The sequence below is a fragment of the Plecotus auritus genome (assembly GCF_963455305.1).
Source record: "Plecotus auritus genome assembly, chromosome: 10".
Classification (NCBI taxonomy): Eukaryota; Metazoa; Chordata; class Mammalia; order Chiroptera; family Vespertilionidae; genus Plecotus; species Plecotus auritus.
Window position 1 is genome coordinate 60,226,729 of NC_137785.1, and position 24,081 is coordinate 60,250,809.

Consider the following 24,081-nt stretch of genomic DNA (forward strand, 5'->3'; position numbering starts at 1 on the left):
CGAGGCCTCGCACCCCCTCAGGCTCAGAAACCATCGCTTCTCTACTTACCAACCCCTGTGGACCTACCTCCGGACGGCTGGCTCGGCAGGTACTGAACCCCAATTGCCACTTCCACCTGCCGTGCAGCTCACGGCACCGAGAGCACAAGTCGGGGGACCCCACGCCCACCCTCCTGTACCTCTCCACACACGGCACGTGTGGTGTGGGCACGGACCGAGTGACTGACGTTACGGAGTCCCTCCCTTCTCACTGACGTAGGGAGAAGCTCCGTGGGTACCCGTGTGCTGTTCATAAGACACCCCCATATCACCGAGGGCCAGGGCTGTTGTAGAGTGAGCGTGGGCTACGGGAACCTGATGTCCTTGCAAGAAAACAACTCCACGGCATTTAAACGTTTACTCTACATTCTGCTTGATCAGTTTGCTTAGGAAATGTGGCAGGCACCCAAATGGTGTGATGGGAGGAACCACTGATTCGCTCCCACTCCCTCTCCAGATTTATTAAGTAACAATGGTCAGGAGTCGGTGTTGGGAACATGAGAACAAAGACTGTGCCCAGATAAAACCATTAATTCAGAAATAAGATTCAATCATATTTAATTTCATTTTTTCTAATACAAACTAGGCTAACCACCCATACTTCTCAGCAATCTCACACATGCCCTCTCTTTAGGAAGAACTCAAAGAAAACGTTTCATCGGGCATGATCAGTGTTTGCAATACCAATATTCAAGTATTACACGTCTGATCGGATTTGTCACTGCGTCTTAGTCCAAGCGCCGCCGCGGGGACAAATACAACCCTCGTCACATCTCCAAGGTGAAAACGGGCGCAGCTCTGCATGCTACCATGTTGCCAATACTGCAGCGTCTGGACACCACCCGTCAGCGGCCGCGTGCCCGACGACCGTGTGAATCCCGGCGGTGACGCGCCCCTGAACAGCGCTGCCCCGGCAGCTTCCGGCCCAGCGCCGCGTGGCACGTGCACTTCAGTGGCGGCAAGCGGGGCGGCGATGATTACTTCTGATGCTTCTGATGAGCTACTGATCGCAGAGCAAGCACTGGTGAACCCGCCATCGTCGACCATTCCGACGTTCAGTCGGGATCACGGCTAGCTGGCGTGATCACCAGCACGTTTCTCGCTTGCCTGACAGCACGGCCTACCATTCGCGTGGCGGTGGCAGCCAGAGGCCCAGTCACTGTGGGAGGCGGGCCGCGCCGCCCCAGCGGGGTCAGTGCACTCGGCAGTGGCCGCCTGGACTCCGCGTCCCGGCAGAACGTAACCCGCTCCTCCAACGCGGGTCTCCGGGCCCCCCCCCGCCCCCCGCGGCTCCTCACTAGCTGACCAGACACGGGTCGTCGCCGCCGGGCTTGACCTCGCCGGCCAGCAGCAGGTTCATCACCACCTTGGTCAGGTAGCTGCAGGTCCCGCGCCGGCCCAGCGGGGGCGTGTTGTAAAAGGCCGTCATGTCGTCCTGGGGGGGAGAGGGTAGGTGCGTTTGACTTTCCGGTTGGTGACGGGTTGACAGGGCCCGCTGGCGGAGCTCAGTGCTGGAGTGTTGGCTTACGGACCAGGAGGTCCTCAGTGCCCTGACCGGGTTGTGGGCCCGAGGGTCCCCAGGAGGCAGCCGATCCTGACTCTCATCGTGGCTGTCTCTCTCTCCCCCTCCCTTCCTCTCTGACAGGTAAAAGGAGTGCCCGCCCGGGAAGATCAAACTCAGGATTTCCTTCCAGAGCTTCCCTCTCCCGGTCCGGAGGCGTCTCCTCAGCGAACAAAACGAAGACGGACGTTTTCCGATCCTCCTCTCTGCTGACAATGCTTGTCTACTCGGGGCCTCCTGACAGCTGGCCACAGGACGGGACACAGGGCCTGGAGGGCGCGCACGGCGCCGGGGAGCCTGGCCCGCACCCTCCCGGTTGAAGCCTCAGCCTCCGGGGACCCGGGCTCCGCTCTGGGAGGCCCACTCGACCTGCTCCTCTGTCCGGGAAATTCACCTCTTCCCGGGCCTCTTTCCACAGAACTTCACGCCGAACTGACTCCCAGTTAATAAAAAGCGGCCTTAATTCCTCGGGAAAGTCAGACCTCCTGCCCCTCCCCCCAAGTTCCCCCCTGTGCCACCTGGGAACCTGCCCGTTACACGGTAGGAGATCAGGGATCGCCTGAAGAACTGAGGCATGAGAAACATCTGCGAAACGCTATTTTCTCTACTCACCTGATTCTCAGCGCCCTCGAGCGGACTCGCGTCTTTCTGAAATTCCTGAAACGCTTCCCTCACCAGTTGGTCCAGGTCGACTTTGTCCTGAAACTCGAGCTCGGGGTTCCTTTCCAGGACCACGGACACGACCATCAGCAGCTGCAGAGACGACATTGAGGCCAGGTGAGTGGCCGGAGGTGGCGCAGGCTGGCGGGTCACCCCTTCCCAGCCAGGTCGGCCCCGCGGCCCCCAGCGCGCCCTGTCCAGCGATGGGCTTAGGTTCGCTGTGGCTGGAACCTTCCGAGCCGTGCACCTCAGCAGCCTGCGCTGTACCTGGAATGACAGTTCTCTTCGCTGTGGGTCCCTGCAGCCGTGCTGAGATGTTCGGTCGTTAAGTAAAGCTAGAGACTCGGAGAATGACTGTCCCCACCCTGTCTACAGTTAGTGCCCAAACCCCTTTCCCCCCCCCGCCCACGTGTCCGAACTCTCCTGGCCACCGGGCAGCAATCCTTGTTGGCCAGACACCAGCACCGGCGTCTGCGGGAGGCAACAGAGCCAGAGGCAGCGGGTGGGTCCGTGGAGACTGCGGATGGAGGCTCACGATCACGTGACTCAGAGCCCAGCACCCAAATGAGTATAAATCTGTGACCCCACAGCAGTTTCTCGGGGGCCTGTCATGTTGGGAAAAATGCACTCAAGCCTGGCCGGTGTGGCTGAGTGGCTGAGCATTGACTTGTGAACCAGGAGGTCAAGGTTCAATTCCCGGTCAGGGCACGTGCCCGGGTTGTGGGCTCGATACCCAGTAGGAGGCGTGCAGGAGGCAGCTGATCCATGACTCTCTCTCACCATTGATGTTTCTCTCTCTCTCCCTCTCCCATCCTCTCTGACATCAATAAAATATATTTAAAAAACAGAAAAGGTGCTCGCTCTCTCTAGGACGCACTTGCTGTTGAGGGTGACTGTGCGCTGACAAAGCTGGACATCCCTCCTGCCCAAGGACGGGGGCCATGGGAACTGTTCGTATGCCTCAGCTCGGGTCAGAGGTCAGGACGCAGCGCAAGGGAGGGGGTTGGGGCCAGGCAGGTGGGAAGCTCTGGTCCCCTGGCCCGTCTCTCTGACCGGTGTTCAGGGCGGAAGCAGGAAGCGCCCCGACGGCAGGCCACGCGCCCACGCACCTCCACGACCATCTGCCTGTACTTGGGCTGGTCGATGTTGCCCAGCATGTCTTCCACCAGCAGCGAGAAGTTCATCTCGTACATGGTCATGTCCGACAGGGTGGGTTGCTGGAACAGAGAGGCCAGCGTCACCGCTGCACTGGGGGCGGGGGTGGGGGGCAGGGACCCTGGCTCCACCACGAGGAGCTCCACTCGCTCCCCAAGAATCCCTTTCGGTCCCTACAAACCCGAGTGCCTTCCAGCTCGAGGGCTGGATCTCATGTCCAACTGCTAAACCCGCTGGCGCGGTGAGAGCCCCCTCCCGTTTGCAGTCGCCATCGCCGCCACAGCGTGTGTTTAGGGGCAGGGACTGGACGAGGAACCGCGTGGCACACGAGGGACCGTCAGGAAGCGAGACGGCGCGGGGCCAGGCGTGTGCACAGCCCCGGGCTGTGCCGCATGCGGAACCCGGCGACAGGCCTTAGCAAGCGGAATGCGCCGCCGGTGCCGGTGCCGGTGCCGGTCCCTCGCCACGGAGTTTGCCTCATCTCTGCGGCAGTCCTGTCCGAACCGGCGGCACAAAATGTACCAAATAAGCAAGGACAGCGCCGTGTGCGGGAAGGCAAGCAAACAGAAACGAGCAAAACGGAAGGGCTGTCTCTGCCCTTCACGTGTCACTTAAAGCAAGAGGACTGCACGTGTGCCGAAACCGGTTTGGCTCAGTGGATAGAGCGTCGGCCTGCGGACTCAAGGGTCCCGGGTTCGATTCCAGTCAAGGGCATGTACCTTGGTTGCGGGCACATCCCCAGTAGGGGGTGTGCAGGAGGCAGCTGATTGATGTTTCTCTCTCATCGATGTTTCTAGCTCTCTATCCCTCTCCCTTCCTCTCTGTAAAAAATGAATAAAATATATTTTAAAAAAAAAAGAGGACTGCACGTGTGCCACGCCCCTTTCACCGGCAAGCGGAGCAGGAAGGGGGCTGGGTCTGGGCATGGGGGAGAGGCTGTGTGGGCCCCGCGAGGGGGCAGGAGGAGTCGCCAGCATCCCCGGCAGGCAGACACGGCGAGTCACACTGTCCTACTTCGTTCCCGCGCACTCCCCGCAGCCTCACAACTACGTGCATCCACTCACTCCCCAAGGGGGCCCAGCGGGAGCCCCCCTTTCAGTGGGACCGCAGCAGCACTGCCTGCCTGTGCAATGCCCGCCCTGCATCCCGGGTGGCCCGTCTGCTGCGTCCCGTCTGCAGTGCAGCCCCCCATGCCGCTGCGGCTCCGTTTCCTAGGCGTGCTTACAGGGGGGAGGGCGGGGGGCGGTGCATGCGAGGGGGAATAAGAGAAAAGAGGTCTCCTCGTTGCACTGGACGTATTTTCCACCTGGATCACCTCCCTGTTTGGCTTCGGTGCCCCTCCCTACGGAAGCCTGGCTCTCCCGAGGGGCTGTTTGCTGGAAGGTTGTCCTTCTCAGCATCACGCTTTACCCCCTGCCCCAGGGGCCCCAGGGGAGCGCGCCTAGAGCCTGCACACGCGGCAAGGCGCTGGCCAAGCAGAGGGCACACGTGCCCGGCTCAGGCCCCTTCCAAGCCCCTCGCCGACGGCCGCGCGGCGGTACCTGTGGCAGGTGCTTGCCCGCGACAACGATGCCGTTGGGCGTGCGCTCCAGGATCTGCCACACGCGGTCGTAGAACCCGGGGGGCGTTCTGTTCAGACACCCGTTGATCTGACGCCTGTTCAGCCAAGATCTGTAACCAGAGGAGAAGGCCTCGGAGCGGAGCCGCCAGCGCGCCGTGGCAGGAAGCCCGGCTTCCGGCAGGACCAGCGCGCCGAGAGGAAGCCAGGCCCGCCAGCGATGCAGACCGAGCCCGAGCCAGAGGGGACCTAGTATCTCAGAGAGGGAAACGCGTGCAGGAGAGGAGAAAACCCCAGACTTCCTCTCCCCGTCATCAAATGACTGATACCCGAAGCAGCTTCATTCAAACACGTAGGAGCGGCTTAAGTGATCGTACGAAAGCCTTTTCGGCCATAAAAACGTTCTTCGACTCAGTGCCACCCACGAGTGTTCGCTTTGCCCTTACTCCACCCTCAGCACAGGCCGAGGGTCCGGACGGGGCCAGCCTGCGGAGGCGAACCACCTACTCGGGGGGCAGCGGACAGCCGCACGCTCCACGTTACCAAACCGGGCCTGCGCGGCCACGCGTGGGGAGGAGGTGGGCGCGCTCAGAGGGTCGGAGGGAGTGAGGGTGGAGGAGTGCTGTGCTCTGCTCAGAATAATGGAAGTGAAGGCGCGCCCGTGCGCTACACCTGAACAGCGTGTCAGCGCCCGTCAGTACCAATGACGGCTGGAGGCAGATATTTTGATTCGCGTCTCTCTGCACTGTCCCTGCGACTGGCGTTTTACTTCGTATCGCCATCACCCTTCCTACACGTATCCAACGTGAGTTACTGGGGACCAGAGGGGCCTGCGGGGAGCCGAGGGCCTCGTTACCGTCCGTTCTGCTGCGGCTGGAGGATGTCCATGAGGAGCTGTTTGACGGCGCTGGGCGACAGCTGGTACAGGTCCATGGCGGCCTGGTCGCCGGCCCGGATCTGCAGCTCGTACTCCATGGCGTGGATGATCCACCTGACACGAAACAGGGAAGCGTGGATCCCTAACCTGGACTGCAGCCGCCCGGGCTTCTGGCCGTGGTGCCCCTCTCAGCACCGCCCTCCCAGGGGCGGAGACGAGGCCACGCAGCTTCCTGAGCCCTGACACCTGCTCCCACCAGGGCTGGGTGGCGGGATCTGCCCGCTGAACACGGGCTGTGCTTGCAGACAGGTGAGGCAGTGAACGTGAAACCGCGTTAGAACCCGGGATCTCGCCACAAGAGATCCCATCCACCGGGCACGATAGGCCACCACATGAGCAGCTGTCACACTATCCTTCTTGTTAATATGTTTTTATTGATGTCAGAGAGGAAGGGAGAGGGAGGGAGAGAAACATCCGTGATGAGAGAGAATCACCGATCGGCTGCCTCCTGCACGCCCCCCACTGGGGATCGAGCCCACAACCCGGGCCTGTGCCCTGACCAGGCATCGAACCGTGACCTCCTGGTTCACGGGTTGATGCTCACCGCTGAGCCCCCCTGGCCGGGGCTGAGAGCTTTTCATAAGTCTGTTTACAGTTTTATCTCATTTTGTTCATTTACCGTATTCTGAGGCAAGAACTGAGATAAACTAGCTTTGCAAACCAAAGAAAAGTCTGGAAGGAACACGGCGCCCGAGGGAAGCAGCGCTGCACACACCATCAGGGAGAGGCAGGGAATGAGCTTCGCCAGCAGGTCCTGTGCGTCCCCCTCGCTCCCGCTCCGGCGAGCACTGAGCCACAGAGAGCAGCTGAGCTGCTGAGCAGGCCTTCGAGAGGGGCGGGGCGGTAAGGGGCAGGGAGGGGTGGGGAGGGGAGGGGAGGGGAGGGGAGGGGATCCCCGCCCAGAGAGCCTCCACCACCCGGGAGGGTTTCCAGTGGTGCGGTTCCTACACCCAAGTGCCATTAACTTCCTGTTGATACGCGTCCCAGAAAGCCAGCCCCCACGCTCTCCAGGTGCGGAGAGGAAAGCATGGGTGGGAAGGGACGGTCAGAGACTGTTACCCTCCCCAGCCGGCCTGGGACAGGGACCAGGCGCACAGCCCTTCCTGTCCGAAGACCCAGGGATAGGCTCGGCTCGCTGACAAGCAGCTGGGAAAGCGACAGGTGCGCTCGGCTGACCACACCAGCCTCCCCAGCATCGGGTCTGCCCGGGGACAAGGACTCCTGGGCACGCGGAGGCTGGGAGGGGACCCGCTCCTGGACGGGCCTGGGCTGGGCCTTTCCTCCCAAACACTCTCCGGGAGGCTGGGCAGCACGGAGTGCCTCGGCAAGCTCCCTTCCAACGGGCCGTCAAGCAGGGGAACGTGGCGCGCGTGGAATGGGACAGCACTCTAAACCGGGAAGGCTGACACTCTGAATCAGGGAAACGCCACCAGAATGCACTGATTCGCCGGAGGCGTGGCTCGGGGCTGAGCGTCGACCTCTGAACCAGGAGGTCAGGGTTCGATTCCCGGTCAGGGCACAGGCCTGGGTTGCAGGCTGGATCCCCAGTGGGGGTGTGCAGGAGGCAGCCGATCCATGATTCTCTCTCATCATGGATGTTTCTCCCTCTCTCCCATTCCCTTCCTCTCTGAAATCAATAAAAATATTTTTTAAAAGAATGCACTGATTCATAACAAGAAACCATTTCTCATAACCGTCCTGAAGCTATTTTGAGATGCTAAGAAGAATTCGCCCAGGTTGCTATTAAGTGAATGGGTGCCGGCATGCCCCACACCAAGCCATCCCGTGGGGCGGCGGGCTGCGGAGGGGACGGGTGCCTGATCCGGACGGGCACAGGGAGGGTGGTCTCCCTCCTTCTCCCACATCGCATGTCAGGGCCCGTGAGGGCCTCAGCCAAGCTATGACCTCAGAGCTGTGTCCTCCCCTCCCCTCCGGGCTGCGCACGCGGTGTCACAGTCTGCCACCTGTGTGGTCCCAGAGGCAGCGGGGCAGCGGGAGCGGGGCCGTGCCCGGCCGTCACTGTGCGGAGGGTGTGCAGGCAGGTGAGCGGAGATGACACAGGCTGATAGCACGCATCCCGGGGCTCTCCCCGGCAGCTGCCGACAGCCCGGCGCACGGAGCCTGGATCGCAGGTCTGGACAGTAATGGGCCTGTCAGCAGCTTGATCGACCTCAACGTGAAAGCCGCGCGCGGATCAATATACGCCAGCAAATCAAATCATTATCCGGCCAGCACCGTCCCGCGGGCGGGTTGCCTGCTGGCTGGGCCTGCTGGAAGCCACGCTGGAGGAACCGCCCGCAGGCCTGACCTTGGAGAGAGGGGCGGCGATGGAGGCCGCGGGGCCACGGCGGGCGCACTCACCCCACGCGGATCTTGAGCATGCCGCTGAACAGCTCGGGGCTGTTGGCGATGGCCCAGCCCACGTGGATGACCAGCTCCTGCTGGATGACCGCCTCGCGCTCGTCATGGGTGTTGCACTTGTAGATGATGTCCTTGATCACCCGCGGGGACAGCGGGTTGGAGATCACCTCCTCCTCGTGCCCGAAGGCGCCCAGCGTGACCTAGGAGGGACGGAGCTTAGCGGCCGTCTCCCAGCTGCCCCGCGGCCGGAGAGGCCCAGGCCGGGGGCGGGCGGCTGCACCCTCGCGCGGCGGGGTCGGGTGGGGTGACTGCTCCTGCCTTGACGGAAATGGCTTTGAAAGCATGATTCCCACCGGGGCCCGGGGTGCAGTCTGGACTGAAAGCGGAGGGCAGGTGGGGGCCCACCCGCGGGAGGAGGTGAGCGGCTGAGGGCAGGGAGGGACATAAATAGCTGTTAACATGGAACCACTCTGAAGGGCGGGAGCACCAGCAAGTCCCCGGAGAAACCAGAGCACGTTGAGTGGCGCCTTCCTGCAGTCTACACCCTTAGCATGTGAGGGATGTCCTTCCCCCCCTCCAGTTCCCCGGGACTTGTTAACAACACTGCCGCCTTTCCCCCCCCTCCAGTTCCCTGGGACTTGTTAACAACACTGCCGCCTTTTCCCTCCCTCCAGTTCCCTGGGACTTGTTAACAGCACTGCCGCCTTTTCCTCCCTCCCAGTTCCCTGGGACTTGTTAACAACACTGCCGCCTTTTCCTCCCTCCCAGTTCCCTGGGACTTGTTAACAACACTGCCGCCTTTTCCTCCCTCCCAGTTCCCTGGGACTTGTTAACAACACTGCCGCCTTTTCCTCCCTCCCAGTTCCCCTAGGACTTGTTAACAACACTGCCGCCTTTCCTTCCCTCCAGTTCCCTGGGACTTGTTAACAACACTGCCGCCTTTCCTTCCCTCCAGTTCCCTGGGACTTGTTAACAGCACTGCCGCCTTTTCCCTCCCTCCAGTTCCCTGGAACTTGTTAACAGCACTGCCGCCTTTTCCCTCCCTCCAGTTCCCTGGGACTTGTTAACAGCACTGCCGCCTTTTCCTCCCTCCAGTTCCCTGGGACTTGTTAACAGCACTGCCGCCTTTTCCTTCCCTCCAGTTCCCCGGGACTTGTTAACAGCACTGCCGCCTTTCCCCCCCTCCAGTTCCCTGGGACTTGTTAACAGCACTGCCGCCTTTTCCTCCCTCCAGTTCCCTGGGACTTGTTAACAGCACTGCTGCCTTTCCCTCCCTCCAGTTCCCTGGGACTTGTTAACAGCACTGCCGCCTTTCCCCCCCTCCAGTTCCCTGGGACTTGTTAACAGCACTGCCGCCTTTCCCCCCCTCCAGTTCCCTGGGACTTGTTAACAGCACTGCCGCCTTTTCCCTCCCTCCAGTTCCCTGGGACTTGTTAACAGCACTGCCGCCTTTTCCCTCCCTCCAGTTCCCTGGGACTTGTTAACAGCACTGCCGCCTTTTCCCTCCCTCCCTCCAGTTCCCTGGGACTTGTTAACAGCACTGCCGCCTTTTCCCTCCCTCCAGTTCCCTGGGACTTGTTAACAGCACTGCCGCCTTTTCCCTCCCTCCAGTTCCCCGGGACTTGTTAACAGCACTGCCGCCTTTTCCCTCCCTCCAGTTCCCTGGGACTTTTTAACAGCACTGCCGCCTTTTCCTCCCTCCAGTTCCCCGGGACTTGTTAACAGCACTGCCGCCTTTTCCTTCCCTCCAGTTCCCCGGGACTTGTTAACAGCACTGCCGCCTTTTCCTTCCCTCCAGTTCCCCGGGACTTGTTAACAGCACTGCCGCCTTTTCCCTCCCTCCAGTTCCCCGGGACTTGTTAACAACACTGCCGCCTTTCCTTCCCTCCAGTTCCCTGGGACTTGTTAACAACACTGCCGCCTTTCCTTCCCTCCAGTTCCCTGGGACTTGTTAACAACACTGCCGCCTTTCCTTCCCTCCAGTTCCCTGGGACTTGTTAACAACACTGCCGCCTTTTCCCTCCCTCCAGTTCCCTGGGACTTGTTAACAGCACTGCCGCCTTTCCCCTCCCTCCAGTTCCCCGGGACTTGTTAACAGCACTGCCGCCTTTCCCCTCCCTCCAGTTCCCCGAGACTTGTTAACAGCACTGCCGCCTTTTCCCCCCCTCCAGTTCCCTGGGACTTGTTAACAGCACTGCCGCCTTTTCCCCCCCTCCAGTTCCCTGGGACTTGTTAACAGCACTGCCGCCTTTTCCTTTCCTCCAGTTCCCTGGGACTTGTTAACAGCACTGCCGCCTTTTCCCTCCCTCCAGTTCCCTGGGACTTGTTAACAGCACTGCCGCCTTTTCCCTCCCTCCAGTTCCCTGGGACTTGTTAACAGCACTGCCGCCTTTCCCCTCCCTCCAGTTCCCTGGGACTTGTTAACAGCACTGCCGCCTTTCCCCTCCCTCCAGTTCCCTGGGACTTGTTAACAGCACTGCCGCCTTTTCCCCCCTCCAGTTCCCTGGGACTTTTTAACAGCACTGCCGCCTTTTCCCCCCCTCCAGTTCCCTGGGACTTGTTAACAGCACTGCCGCCTTTTCCCCCCTCCAGTTCCCTGGGACTTTTTAACAGCACTGCCGCCTTTTCCCTCCCTCCAGTTCCTTTGGACTTTTTAACAGCACTGCCGCCTTTTCCCTCCCTCCCTCCAGTTCCCTGGGACTTGTTAACAGCACTGCCGCCTTTTCCCTCCCTCCAGTTCCCTGGGACTTGTTAACAGCACTGCCGCCTTTTCAAGGGTAAGGGGAGTCCACCCCGTGAGTTCTAAATACTGGCTGCTCTCTCACCTGCCAAGGGGAGTCCGTGGGGCGGCCCACAGAGAGAACGAGAAAGCACAGAGGGTGGTGATGAACACTCAAAGCAGGAAGTGCTGTCGAGCATGGGGCCTGTCTGCAGGGGTGAGGAGAGAGCAGGGCAGGGGCCCTGTGTCTGCAGGAGTGAGGGGAGAGCAGGGCAGGGGCCCTGTGTCTGCAGGGGTGAGGGGAGAGCAGAGCAGGGGCCCTGTGTCTGCAGGGGTGAGGGGAGAGCAGAGCAGGGGCCCTGTGTCTGCAGGGGTGAGGGGAGAGCAGGGCAGGGGCCCTGTGTCTGCAGAGGTGAGGAGAGAGCACAGCAGGGGCCCTGTGTCTGCAGGGGTGAGGAGAGAGCACAGCAGGGGCCCTAGGTCTGCAGAGGTGAGGGGAGAGCAGGGCAGGGGCCCTGTGTCTGCAGGAGTGAGGAGAGAGCACAGCAGGGCCCTGTGTCTGCAGGGGTGAGGAGAGAGCACAGCAGGGGCCCTAGGTCTGCAGGGGTGAGGGAAGAGCAGGGCAGGGGCCCTGTGTCTGCAGGGGTGAGGAGAGAGCAGGGCAGGAGCCCTGTGTCTGCAGGGGTGAGGAGAGAGCAGAGCATGGGGCCATGTCTGCAGGGGTGAGGGGGAGCAGAGCAGGGGCCCTAGGTCTGCAGGGGTGAGGGAAGAGCAGGGCAGGGGCCCTGTGTCTGCAGGGGTGAGGAGAGAGCAGGGCAGGAGCCCTGTGTCTGCAGGGGTGAGGAGAGAGCAGAGCAGGGGCCCTAGGTCTGCAGGGGTGAGGGGAGACGGCAGAACATGGGGCCCTTTGCCCCAGTTTCGTGATGGATGGAAACTGAGAACTTGTGGTTTGTTGCATCGCGAGTGGTACCGACCGGTGAGTCCGGGTGCACTACGTTTACGAGGATGCCAGCGAGTGAAGAAAACACACAGAAGGCACACGGGGCCTCCAGAGGCAATGACGGCTGAACCCCAGTTCATGCCAGCGACCTCAAAGGTCTCCCAAGCCTTCCCAGAGGCGGTGAAATTACCGCTCGTCCCAGGGAGGACAGGGGCCTGGGCCCAGGAAGAAGCGTCCCCGCCTGCGCTCCCCTCAGAGCGCTCCCCCTGCCCTGTCTGTGCGCCCGCCAGGCGGGATGGAAAAGCCACCTCTCAGCAACGTGGAGAAAGCAGAAACCACATGAGCAAAGTGCTTTGGCTTCTTTTCCGGCATTTTCTTACTCCTGTCATCTTTTTTAAATTGGTTTTATGGAGAGAGAAAGGAAGAGGGGGCGAGAGAATCATCAGCGTGAGAGAGAAACATGGATCAGCTGCCTCCCGTACGCGCCCTGACTGGGAAGCAGACCCACACCCTCGGCGTGTGCCCTGACCAGGACCCGGAGGCACAGCTTCTTGGTGTCTGAGACGATGCTCGACCAACTGCGCCGCCCGTGCGGGCCGCGGCCACTCCTTGCTGCCCCTCACGTCACCGGTTAGCTAACTAACTTGCTCCCGCGCTTCAGCGCTGGATCGGGATGGGGCCACATCAGCCATGGTGAGCTGAGCCCTGCGTCCGAGCAGCCCTGCGTATGATTTCATTGTTTCATTGATGAGCTAAAGCCCTTCCTAACTCTAAAGCTCACCAGGGCCCCAGGTTCACTTCCAGGAAACGACCACAAGGCACAACATTCCCCCAGAAGAGAAAGAAGGCAAACCGGCCTTCACTCCGCCAGGCAGTCAGAGCGCACGGGCACAGCCAGAAGCTGAGCAGCCCCCACTCCCAGGCGCACCCCAGCTCCACGCAGCCACGGCACCAGGGCCCCCTCGCGCCGGCCCGGGCGGGCACACGGACAGTGCACAGCCATGCGAGTGAACTGCGGTCCAGAGCAGCTTGCGAGGGTCACGGGCCGCCAGGAGGACCCAGAGCAGATCTCAGCAGAGCTGGCGGAGGGGCGGCGGATGGAGCTGGCAGGGGGCGGGGGGAGGGCGCCCAGAGGGTACAGGGTCTGGGAGTCTGTGTGCCCCGAGGGGAAAGGATCTCCCGGGAGGGGAGGGGGAGGCCTGCGCGGTGCACCTGTCTGCCCGCCCGTCCTGACCTGCGCCATGACCTGCCTCCAGCAGGCCCGCCCCCCATGTTCTGCGTTGGAGTCTTCCCTGACCTCGAGTTAACGGGGTGCCGCAGGAGCAGAGGCGTGACTGCCTCGGAGGCGAGATGCTGGGGACGGTCCCTCTGTGGGCGCACCTGAGGTTCTAACAACGCAGCTATGAAGGCCTCGGACCCGAGGGTGCCAGATTTCAAAGCAAGGGTCCCCCCAGGGCCCTGCGAGGTGACGGGGGAGTCTGAGGGCGGACACTTACCTGCTTGCCCTGTACTAACACATTAGTAATGGATGGGGCCAGGCTGTCCACTACTTTACTTAAAAGGCTTGCTGCGTGGCGCACCACCGACCTGGGGGCAAGAAGAGAGCAGGCCAGAGGTTCACAAAGCTGGTGACGAGTGCCGGGCCCCGCGAGGGGGACGCAGACGTATGCACAACCAGGGCCGCGCCCGTGGCCTGCGGGGACACTGAGCCCACGACACTGGGCCCAGCCGCTGACTGTCCCAGACGCAGGACGGACCCTGCAGGACCAGGGAGGGTCCCCCGTCCTCGCCTCGGCCACAGCATCATCGGTGCCGTTAGCAGCTTAACCAGGAGGAGAGGGAGCCTGACAGGCCTCTGGCGGGGGGGGGGGTGGGGGGGGGGCGCGGAGGGATCCGGTGGGAGCCCTGTCCGCCAGGAAAGGTTGGCGTCTGATGCTGTCCGTCACCTGCTCCTGGTACCCACCACACTCAACCGTGCGTCCTCCGGGGCCTCGGGCCGGAGTGCCCGGCCTCCGGGACTCGCTGCGCGCTGGGCTTAGGAAGCGTTACAAGGAAATACCAGCGTTTTCCTTAGCTGAAGCCGGAACGTGGGAGGGAAGACTTCGCACGGCTATTTTTACATTTCTGCAGAAGCCTTAGCCTTCGGAGAACAGATTGTTTCCAAAGCACAGCACATGCAATGCGTGAGATTTTTTCTCCCTCAAAAGTGACAATTCATGTGGAACTTTTAGATGAAAGAAAGGAAAACACAGGTTTAAAACGGTTTCCCTGACCTTCAGGATATCGGTGAAAGCTGGCCTATGAAAAGCAGGCCCATCCCTTCACCTCAGTACGGATGGAACAGTAAGGGGACGTCAGTAACGGCTAAGTTAGTGCGACAGACGCTCCCCACGTTTAGAAAAGCTGTCACCACACACTGGACCAGCAGGTAGGTTCAACCCGCGGATGCAAGGAAGCCCACACGCCTCAGGCAGCCGTGGCCCGCACGCTGTGCGTGTTACCTGTTTCCCATGGACCAGTAAGGTGGTAATGTGCGGGGCTATGGAGGAGGAAAATTTCCGGGTAAATGCAGCCCCGGAGCGAACCGCCAACCTGGGTGTGCCAGCGCGAAGCCATAGAAGGGAAAATACAGTAAATACAACTGGCGGGAGCTTGTTCTTTTCAACATAACAGTCAGCACCGTGTGCTGGCCAACGGCCTGTCTGAGATGCCGGTGTAACAGTTACCTAAAAGGCAAGTGAGGACCCGGCTGCTTAGCCAAAGGACGATCATGGCCACCCAGGACCCCCGCTGGCTGTAAGGCAGCGTCTGTGAGCTCGCACGCCGCACGTGCTGAGGGTCTACAGCAGGGGTCCTCAAACTTTTTAATCAGGGGGCCAGGTCACTGTCCCTCAGACCGTGGGAGGGCCAGACTATAGTTTAAAAAAAAAAACTATGAACAAATTCCTATGCGCACTGCGGGCCCGGGACGAGTCGGCTGCTAAGCAGGACAGGCAGCGGCACCCAGCGGGCCGGATAAATGTCCTCGGCGGGCCGCATGTGGCCCGCGGGCCATAGTTTGAGGACCCCTGGGAGAAATGGGGTCCACCTGCAGGTTATCACTCTATTGCTTCTGGGTTGGAATGGCATGTCTGTTAGAATCACAGAGCTGGAAGGCTGCCAAGAGACTGGTTTATTAATATCTGATTTCAGGGATTCAAAACCCAAGGCTCACTCAGGTGAAGGGAGTTTCTTACGTATCTCGAGACGTTTTTCCCCCAAATTAGAAAATAATGGGTCACGTAAAAATATATATACATATGTATATCTTACTTTCAAAATGTTAGATTCTGCCAGTAACGCTGTTAGAATTGCTTCAAAACGCAGAGAGCCATGCGTTTAGGCAAACTGCCCTGCTGTGAATTTAAACTGTTTTATTTCGACTTACCTCACTTTTGTTTCAACCCCTGGGAAGAGACTACCGCTGCAGATCACGTTAGTCATTTTTCACGGAGCAACGGCAGGCCCGGGGGCCTAGTCCGTCTAAGTGGCGGGAGGCCTGCCTGCTGCGGGTGCTCCTGGTGCTGCTGCTGAAGGGAGCACTGCTCTCCCGCCACGGCCTCCCGGCAGCGGGCAGGGCTCCCGACAGAGCAGCGCCTGACGCGCGGCTGGGCCCCAGGAGGGGCAAGGCCAGCACCCGCCACCCCGAGAACAATCCCCGGGTGCTGCTCCCACAGAGCCTCTATCCCAGACGTGGTTCCTCTCCTGGGAGAGCCAGGGGACAGGGGAGTGTGGGCAGCCACGAGCTGTCCGCGGAGTTGGGAAGTGGGGACTAGGGGGAACCGCATCTTTGAGACCAGTCCGTCACCTTCGGGCCCCTGACTGTGACCACACGCCAAACACACACAAGGACAAGGACACGCGTACGCACCAGAGCTTCCTGCTGCCGGCTCTCCTGTAGACTCTCTCGATGTGATCGGAAACGGTACCTGGGCATCGGGGAAGAGAGCCTTTGTTGAAAAGAGGGTTTCGTTCAATGCTAAGAGCTAACCTTGAGTATTATACATGCGAATTGAATGCTTTTAAGTCGCTCAAAAGCCACTCGGATGTCCGTTTTGTTTCGTTCCACAAGCATTGGTACGTCCACGCCCGTCACGTCCTGCACAGCCTGACACACGTGATACGCAGCCCAAACATACAGCGTGGTGCTGCCCTTGCTGCTAGCTGGTCCGAGCGGATGCTTTAGTGCAGGGGTCCTCAAACTACGGCCCGCGGGCCACATGCGGCCCGCCGAGGACATTGATCCGGCCCACCGGGTGCCGCTGCCTGTCCTGCTTGGCAGCCGACGCGTCCCGGGCCCGCAGTGCGCATAGGAATTTGTTCATAGTTTTTTTTTTTTAAACTATAGTCCGGCCCTCCAACGGTCTGAGGGACAGTGAACTGGCCCCTGTTTAAAAAGTCTGAGGACCCCTGCTTTAGTGAGTGCTGTAGTCCTCCATTTTTTCTTAATTAATACGCAATCTCTAAGTTTGTAACACACAAAAATGTTATTTTAATTCACTGCAGAAAGTAAAACACAGGACACAGCCAGTTGAGCAAATGCTGTGGACTCTGCATATGTTGGATGTCCTCCCAAAATGTACACATGTATGTTTTTGGTAGCTCAACTGATACTGTTTCTTTTCAGATTTAACCCGTTGGAATGAATAATTATTCAAAGTGTGTATACATTTTGGGGGGACACCTGTATATGATTCTTCACTTATTTGTTCGGCAAAACTATGGAGGCGTATGCGCTGCTGCTCACACGCCACGCCATGCCCTGCGCTCTCGGGCGCCAGTCCCCACGTGGTCGGGCCTCACGTCTGCTTTGTCAATGAATTAGCCATGGGAGGAGACAGAGCACCTAAGGAACGGGTAAAGGTAGGGTCGTCATTTCACCCTGACTTCCCTCTCTAGCTCTCTACTGATTGGATACAATCACATTCGGGTTCTCAAGCTCTCTACTGATTGGATACAATCACATTCGGGTTCTCAAGCTCTCTACTGATTGGATACAATCACATTCGGGTTCTCAAGCTCTCTACTGATTGGATACAATCACATTCGGGTTCTCTAGCTCTCTACTGATTGGATACAATCACATTCGGGTTCTCTAGCTCTCTACTGATTGGATACAATCACATTCGGGTTCTCTAGCTCTCTACTGATTGGATACAATCACATTCGGGTTCTCTACGTGCTCGTGATCGTCACTACGTCACAAGGTTTCACAGGTTTAAACCAGCTAAGGATCTAAGTGAAGGATGAGTATTTCTCCCAAGTTTACAAAAATGGTTTAAAAACGTATTCCCTCAGCATTTTCATGGTAAACTATGTACATAAATACCGTTCTGTTTTAAAGCACTACTAAAATAACCGTTCTGGAGTCCAGGTTCCTAATGAAATCCATGCTTTTATGAAACCCTATTGTTTTAAAGTGTAAATTTCAGTGAATGTCCTCCATATACTCGGGATTCTGCTTATACTTATAGTTTCAATACTAATTAGAAATGAGGGATTCTGTTTGAAATTCGCCTGAAGTTCTTCTGCCTTTAATTAGTTAAGAAAATTAAAAGCATTCAATTCGCATGTATAACACTCAAGGTTAGCTCTTAGCTACAATAATGCGAAAACTAGTCGCCTTATGAGAATATGCGATTACGTTTAGTTCACTGCCCAAACTGTAAATCTTATTAATTACACTGATGTTTAAAATTCTGACTCAGTTTCCAGTTCCAACCAAAGCAACACGTCCCCGCTGAGCCGAAACGCTGAGTAGCTGGACAACACCCACGTGAAATGCATCCTGCCTGTTCTCATTGGAAAACGCCCAAAGCAGACCATGATGGAGAACACAGAGGCTCTTGAGAGCTGCGACCCAACGCACAAATGTGGGTTCAGGGGTAACGGGCTCCCCGTGAACACAGAGTGGGGGACACCACAGAAGTGGCGTGTTTCTGTTCCTCTTTAGAGCACAGCCCTAGCCCGTGCCGGTTCCGCCCACCTGGCTGCGGCGGGCCGCGGGGCGGCTAGTTTTTATAGCTCCAATGATTCAGTGTTATTCTTGAAAACAGACAGAAAATAAAACTGGAAACACACCCTGTCCGGGAGCAACTGAGTTAAGAGTCACGGCAGAGCCCCGGCTGCAACGCCGTGCCCACAATCAGAGAAACCCCGCGTCCCTGAGCCACGAGGGGCTCCCACCTCCCACCGTCGGGCCAGGTGGCATGCATGAACGTTGCCCACTTAGACGTTTAAAGGAGTTCAAGGAAATAAATGGTGAGCCTGGTGGGCACTGGCCACGCGTGTTTGCAGAAGCTCGCGGCAGCGCGGCCCGCGGCGGGAACGCCTCCGACCCGCCCCTACCTTCCTTGGTGATGAAGGTGGGGCCTTCCCTCTGGAGCAGGATGCCGAGCAGGATGACTTGGCTGGCCAGGCCGCTGCAGTCCTGGGAACACAGATCACCGGGGTGACCGTGGGGGCTACGGGCCTCACTCGGGGCCCCCGGGAAGGGCCCGCCTCACCTCCAGCTTCTGCAGAATGTCCTGGGTGGGTCTGGCCCTCCACTCGGCGAGGCTGACGTCGGGCTGCGGTTCCAGCTCCGGGGCCTGGGAGGCGCTGCTCTGCCGTTTGACTTTGGAATGTTTGGGGAGCTCCAGTTCCTCGAAACTCTTAAATTCCGGGAGCCTAGAAGCCCACAGAGAACGTTTCCGACTGCCTCCACTTGCAAGGTGATGTGGGAGCACCCCGGCGCCCCGGGACTCACTCCTCCGTGTCGCTGATGCGCAGGAAGTCCAGCTGCTCCACCACCGCTCCCGAGATCAGCGTCTGGAGGGGCGGAAGGCGGGCGGCGGATGAGTGCATCGAGCCCAGCTCTGTGACCTGTGCACGGGCCTCACTGTCCCCATGTCATTCTCCAAGTGGGTTTACCCAACATCATAGGCAGCCCTGAAGCCATTTCTTACGTGGGTGTTCTAAAATCAGGCAGGTTTGCACATGCCACACACACACACACACACACACACACACACTCACACACACGCACATCCCAAAACAGAGCCCAGACACTGAGCTCCAGCCCACGAGTCAGAGTGAACAAGGACGGCAACACGACACCAACGGTCCTTCTCTCTGCTCTCAGAACTGTGGTCGTTCTCGAGCTGAGATAAAATTCGTTGCCTGTTAAAATGTTAAAAGATAATCTGAAATAAAAGAAAACACGAAATGCTGAAATTGTCGGGCAGAGAGCCTGTGAATGGCTGGGTGCAGCTCCTGGTGGACAGCGCAGACCAGAGGGCTCGGCTTCACTGGCTGAGGGAAGGCGCTGGAGGCCTGCGGGGCATGGACGCGCCCTGACGGCCTGTGGCCGGGGAGAGCAGGAGGAGGGCGCCGTCTGTGGCCAATAGGAACTTAGGAGAGGACCCTGAGGACCCAGGGGAGGTGGTGGGGGCCTGGACCACAGTGTCGGGGCTGGGGAGGATGGGACGGCTAGGTTCCGATAGAATCTGAGAGGAGAGAAGACCGGTTTGATGCTGGATTGTAATGTGGGTAGAAGGAAAGAGCCAAGAATTCATTTATTCTCAAAGCTGATGACTAACCCTGAAAACGTGAGAAAATTAATTTTGATTTAATGTTTTCTAGTTCCGTTAGCTTGGCCCCCTTCTGTACTAACAGCCCATAAAGGAAGTGTTTAACTGGGTCAGTAGGCAAGTAGGCTGGGGAGCCACTGCAAGCAGCGCCGGGGCGGGTCAGGGGGACAGGATGCCGGCGGGCACAGGAGACGGCGGGCACAGAGACCAGCGCCTCCACGGCACGCACATGGAGAAGCGCCGCCGTTCCCTCACTGGACTAACTGTCGGAACTCAATGATGTGCGAGCTCCGCTTTTGTCCGAAAGCAGATGGCCCACTGGTGCGGGAGGAACACAGAAGCGCCCTGCGCCGTGCTACCTGCAGGCGGTCCACGTGCACCTTCACCCCGCCGACCACGCCCTTCTTGAAGGCCGCCAGCATATCCAGTATGGGGTTGAACCGGCTGCCCCTGGAAGCAGAAGCAGGGAAGCAAAACGCGCACGTGAACGGCAGAAGGAGAAACGGGCCCTCTCCTACCGAGGGCCCTTCTCACGTGCCCGCGCCCTGCCAGCCCGAGGGCACAGAGAGCACGGGAGGCCCGCGTCCCGGGCCGCGGCGTGGCGGCGGCACCCCTCCCCGTGCCCACCCACCTGATGTTGTCTTCCCGGACGAGCACGAGGAAGAGGGGCCGCCCGTGCATCTTCCAGTACTGCCGGATGAACTGCAGCGCGTTCTGGGGAGACAGGGCGGATCGGGGTGGCACCCAGGCGAGCTGGGCGCTTTGCCACGGGCGGCAAGGAGCCAGCAAAGCCCTCCATTCCCAGGGCACCCCCAGTTCAACCTGGGACGAGCAACAGCCGGGGCAGAAGTCCAGCACCTACACGCACACAGCGGGGCACACGCAGGCTCCCGGGAACCACCCTGACTCCATACTTTGTCTGGAAGATCACCAGACACCGGGACTAGGGGTGCTTCCTCTGGTGTGCGACCTGATAAACAGGTCCAGGACGGCCCAGGACGAGGCAGGCTCATGCTCGCCCCGCACTGGTGAGCGTGTGAGACGGGAGGCGGAGAGCCGGGACTGAACCCACGCGGGCCTCCCGCAATGGAAGGTTCTCCTCCACTCAGTGCCTACGTGCCCATCGCCCTCAGGGCCGGCGGCCGCTCTGCGCTGCACGCACACACCAGCGCATCTGACCCCGCAGCGGCTCGCTGATCCACCATCAGGATGAGAAAACAGAGGCGGAGGAGTGAAGTGACGGGCCCCAGGTCACGCGACTGGGAAGTGGCGGGGCCAACGTCTTACAAGGGCCGCCTGGCTCCGGACGCCACGATCGTCCTCAGTGGAAACGGGAAAGGGAAGAGGTTTAACTAGCGGGGCTACGAGTTCGTTGGGGTCTTCCTTGCCATTCTTCGTAATAAATGACCTCTAGCTCAGCCTCTGTTCCAAAGGAGATGACCCGCTGGCGCCGGAGGACCGCGGCGTCCGAGCAGCCACACCGCTTATGCAGAGCAGACCCAGTGGCGCCCAGACCGCCGTCTCCTGCAGCCTGCGCGGGGCTCCCCCTTAGGCCGCGGTGTGACGGGTTGGGGACCAGGACCTAGGAGGAAATCAGCCCAAACAGCCATGCCCCGTGGGTGAGAGTTCTCAGCTACCTTTATGTCATCGATCAGCAGCAGGACGTCCTGGGACATGTAGAAGTCACTCAGGTCGAAGATGATGGGGTAGCACACCACCGTCTTCCCCAGAATGCGGTAGATCTGCAGGGAGACGCTCAAAATAAACACAGAGCCGGCCCGAGGCAAAGGCACCATCACGAGTCCTGAAGAAACGGCCATAATGGCCAGTTCTCAGCAGGCACGTAACAGACGCGTACAAACACGTAACATGAAGGCGTCTGAAAGCCCCTGACGGCTCGGTGTGTGAATGAACACATGACCGTCCCTCCGCCACGACAGAGAGCCTCTGTCTACGCTCAGAAGCAACAGAGTGGGGGTGCTCATTCCCTCCCCGAAGACTCCTGTGATGTCCCACAAATCCACTACGGAGATGGGCTGCTAAAAATCATGACTCAGGCCCGACCCGTGTGGCTCGGGGGTTGAGCATCGACCTAGGACCCAGGAGGTCAGGGTTCCATCCCCGGTCAGGGCACAGGCCCGGGTTGCGGGCTCCATCCCCAGTGGGGGGCATGCAGGAGGCAGCCGGTCCATGAGTCTCTCTCATCATTACGTTTCTATCTCTCTCACCCTCTCCTTCCTCTCTGAAATCAGTGACAATATAATTTAAAATAGAAGCAGAGAAGCGAAACGCGCACGTGAACGGCAGAAGGAGAAACGCAGTGCCTGTGGCGCTGTGACTGCCCGCCCGCCCCGGGAGCCGCGCACCTTGGACGTGCCGAGGCAGCCAACGGGCCTGTCGGGCCGCCCCGAGAGCCCCAGCTTCTCGTTGACGCCCAGGTGGAAGTAGGCCTGTAAGACACACGTGTGTTAACAGAGTCCGGCTCGGAGCGAGCTTTTCCTCTCCTGCCCCTGCCCACCCCCGCCACTTCCTGCTCCTTTTACTCTCTCTCCAGAGAAAGAGCCAGGAGACCTTACTCCGTGGACCTGTAGGCACACAAGCCGGCCAACGGCGGCCGCTGGGACTCTGGGCCCTGAGATGGGAGAGCCAGACGGTCAGAGTCAGCTTCCCTGGCTCGGCCGAAGCTCAGGCAACCACGAGACGAAGGCCCCGTGCCTACAGCGTCCGCTGGTCAACACAGAGCACAGGCCACAGCAGCCGTGGGCAAACTACGGCCCGCGGGCCGGATCCGGCTGTTCTATCCGGTTCTCTTGCTCTTCCCTCCGCTCCTTTACTTTGAATTTATATGAGTTCACACAAACACTCCATCCATGCTTTTGTTCCGGCCCTCCGGTCCAGTTGAAGAACCCATGGTGGCCCTCGAGTCAAAACGTTTGCCCACCCCTGGGCCACAGGGTCCCCTCCGCCCAGCACTTCCCACCGCAGTGGGCGTGTCCTGCTGCTTCTTCTGATGTCAATTCCACTTTAAAGTTTAAGCCAAACGCTATACCTAAACGGCCCGCTGATGCTCACAACCCCTTGGGCAACTGTGGTGCCTGTTAAGGGGCAGGATTTATCCTGTGGCCCTAACCGCCCGCAGCAGCAGGACGGCTTCCTGAAGCACACAGGTGCACGCACACCACACGCCTCAGAGAGCAGACACCGACCCGGGTGGGTTCGGAGAGATCATCCGTGCGCTGCCCGTGCGGTCCTCTGCATCTCAGTGCTGATGTGACTGCAGGAACGGAAAGGCTGGGACGAGGCCTGCGGGAGTCAGGAAAAGGGGGCTCCCAGGGCAACGGTGGGGAGCCAGCACCCACCTTCACCAGCTCCTGCTGCGCCCAGATCTGAATGGGCTCCACCTGCTGGGGCGTCTGCGTCTGGATCCCGTACGTGTTGAGGAAAACCTGGAGGCTGAGCACCGGGCAGGGAGAGGGGCTTGGGGACAGCAGGGAGCAGCGTGGACACCCAAGGGCGAGGAGGCCTGGAGCGGTGCGCTGTCTGCCCTGGGGCCCGGGGGCCCGGGGGTCCTCACAGAACATCAGATGGGAGCTCTGGGGACCGGCCAACAGGGGCGGATGGCAGGCCCAGGACTGGGGGATCCCCCTAGCTGTGTGCTCATGTTTCAGTACTGCGCCCCAGGCAGCACTGCGCTGCTCAGTGGTTAGCACTCACGTCACTAACGCTGAAGAGAATGTGGCCCTGCACCTAAGGATGCGTGACGTCCTTAAGCCCTGCCCAGGGGCCTATGCCACCAGCCTCACGATCGGAGGGAAAGCAACCGGCCCCCGCCCGGCCCCCCACGGCGCACGCGCCCCTCCACGCTCCCTACCGCTGGCTTTCCGCTATGAGCGCGACGTGGACCACCAGGTCATTCTCCAGGGGGCCCTGCCACACAGAAAGGGGGTGCGTCTGAGAAGATCCGGTCCCGCGGCCGTGGGCGTCCGGCAGCGCCAACGTCTCCAGGCTCATTGAGAGGAAGGACGGCACGAGCTGGCCTGCGTGGCCGTCCCTCCTGCGCTCGCTGCCCACTGGTCCCCGATGCGCAGACAATCACGGAACAGGAGGGAGCCATCACGCTCACCGCCCGGGGGGTGAGCCGTCGGGGCTCTTTGGAATGATGCCTGAGAGTAGCTTGGGGACGGAGAGCCATTTTCCACCACTTACCTCTGAGGAGAGGAGGAGCTAAAGGTAGAAAGCCCTGTGTGTTCTCGGTGAGAAAATGACCGGGAGGGAGTTACTCGTCGGACACCGTAGCGCACACACGGCTGCTCCCGGTCCCGTGAGGCAGCTTTCCTCTGGCACCTGGCGCACCAGAACAGCTTGGCTCTAAGGCAGGCGTCCTCAAACTACGGCCCACGGGCCACATGCGGCCCGCCGACGACATGGATCCGGCCCGCCGGGGGCCGCTGCCTGTCCTGCTTAGCAGCCGACGCGTCCCGGGCCCGCAGTGCGCATAGGAATTTGTTCATAGTTTTTTTTTTTTTACACTATAGTCCGGC

At 59.8% G+C, this 24,081-nt stretch overlaps 1 protein-coding gene across 6 annotated transcripts in view; it reads right to left on the bottom strand.

The window, feature by feature from the left end:
• Positions 1 to 580: 580 nt before the first annotated feature.
• Positions 581 to 24,081, bottom strand: part of PHKB (phosphorylase kinase regulatory subunit beta) — a 73,120-nt gene continuing 49,619 nt past the window's right edge. For 4 of the 6 annotated variants that reach the window (XM_080644917.1, XM_080644918.1, XM_080644920.1 and 1 more), the window contains 17 exons: positions 23,412 to 23,467; positions 22,900 to 22,993; positions 21,907 to 21,990; positions 21,178 to 21,282; positions 20,172 to 20,254; positions 19,900 to 19,990; positions 18,718 to 18,779; positions 18,476 to 18,638; positions 18,318 to 18,399; positions 15,841 to 15,898; positions 13,427 to 13,517; positions 8,272 to 8,471; positions 5,830 to 5,964; positions 4,957 to 5,086; positions 3,370 to 3,477; positions 2,213 to 2,353; positions 581 to 1,474 (listed from right to left, as the gene is read on the bottom strand). In XM_080644917.1, coding sequence (XP_080501043.1) covers positions 1,337 to 1,474; positions 2,213 to 2,353; positions 3,370 to 3,477; positions 4,957 to 5,086; positions 5,830 to 5,964; positions 8,272 to 8,471; positions 13,427 to 13,517; positions 15,841 to 15,898; positions 18,318 to 18,399; positions 18,476 to 18,638; positions 18,718 to 18,779; positions 19,900 to 19,990; positions 20,172 to 20,254; positions 21,178 to 21,282; positions 21,907 to 21,990; positions 22,900 to 22,993; positions 23,412 to 23,467 — 1,821 coding nt within the window. In that variant the 3' untranslated portion in view covers positions 581 to 1,336. Of the gene's footprint in view, positions 1,475 to 2,212; positions 2,354 to 3,369; positions 3,478 to 4,956; positions 5,087 to 5,829; positions 5,965 to 8,271; positions 8,472 to 13,426; positions 13,518 to 14,431; positions 14,523 to 15,840; positions 15,899 to 18,317; positions 18,400 to 18,475; positions 18,639 to 18,717; positions 18,780 to 19,899; positions 19,991 to 20,171; positions 20,255 to 21,177; positions 21,283 to 21,906; positions 21,991 to 22,899; positions 22,994 to 23,411; positions 23,468 to 24,081 lie in introns of all 6 variants that reach the window. The other 2 variants (XM_080644922.1, XM_080644921.1) reach the window with 2 other exon arrangements.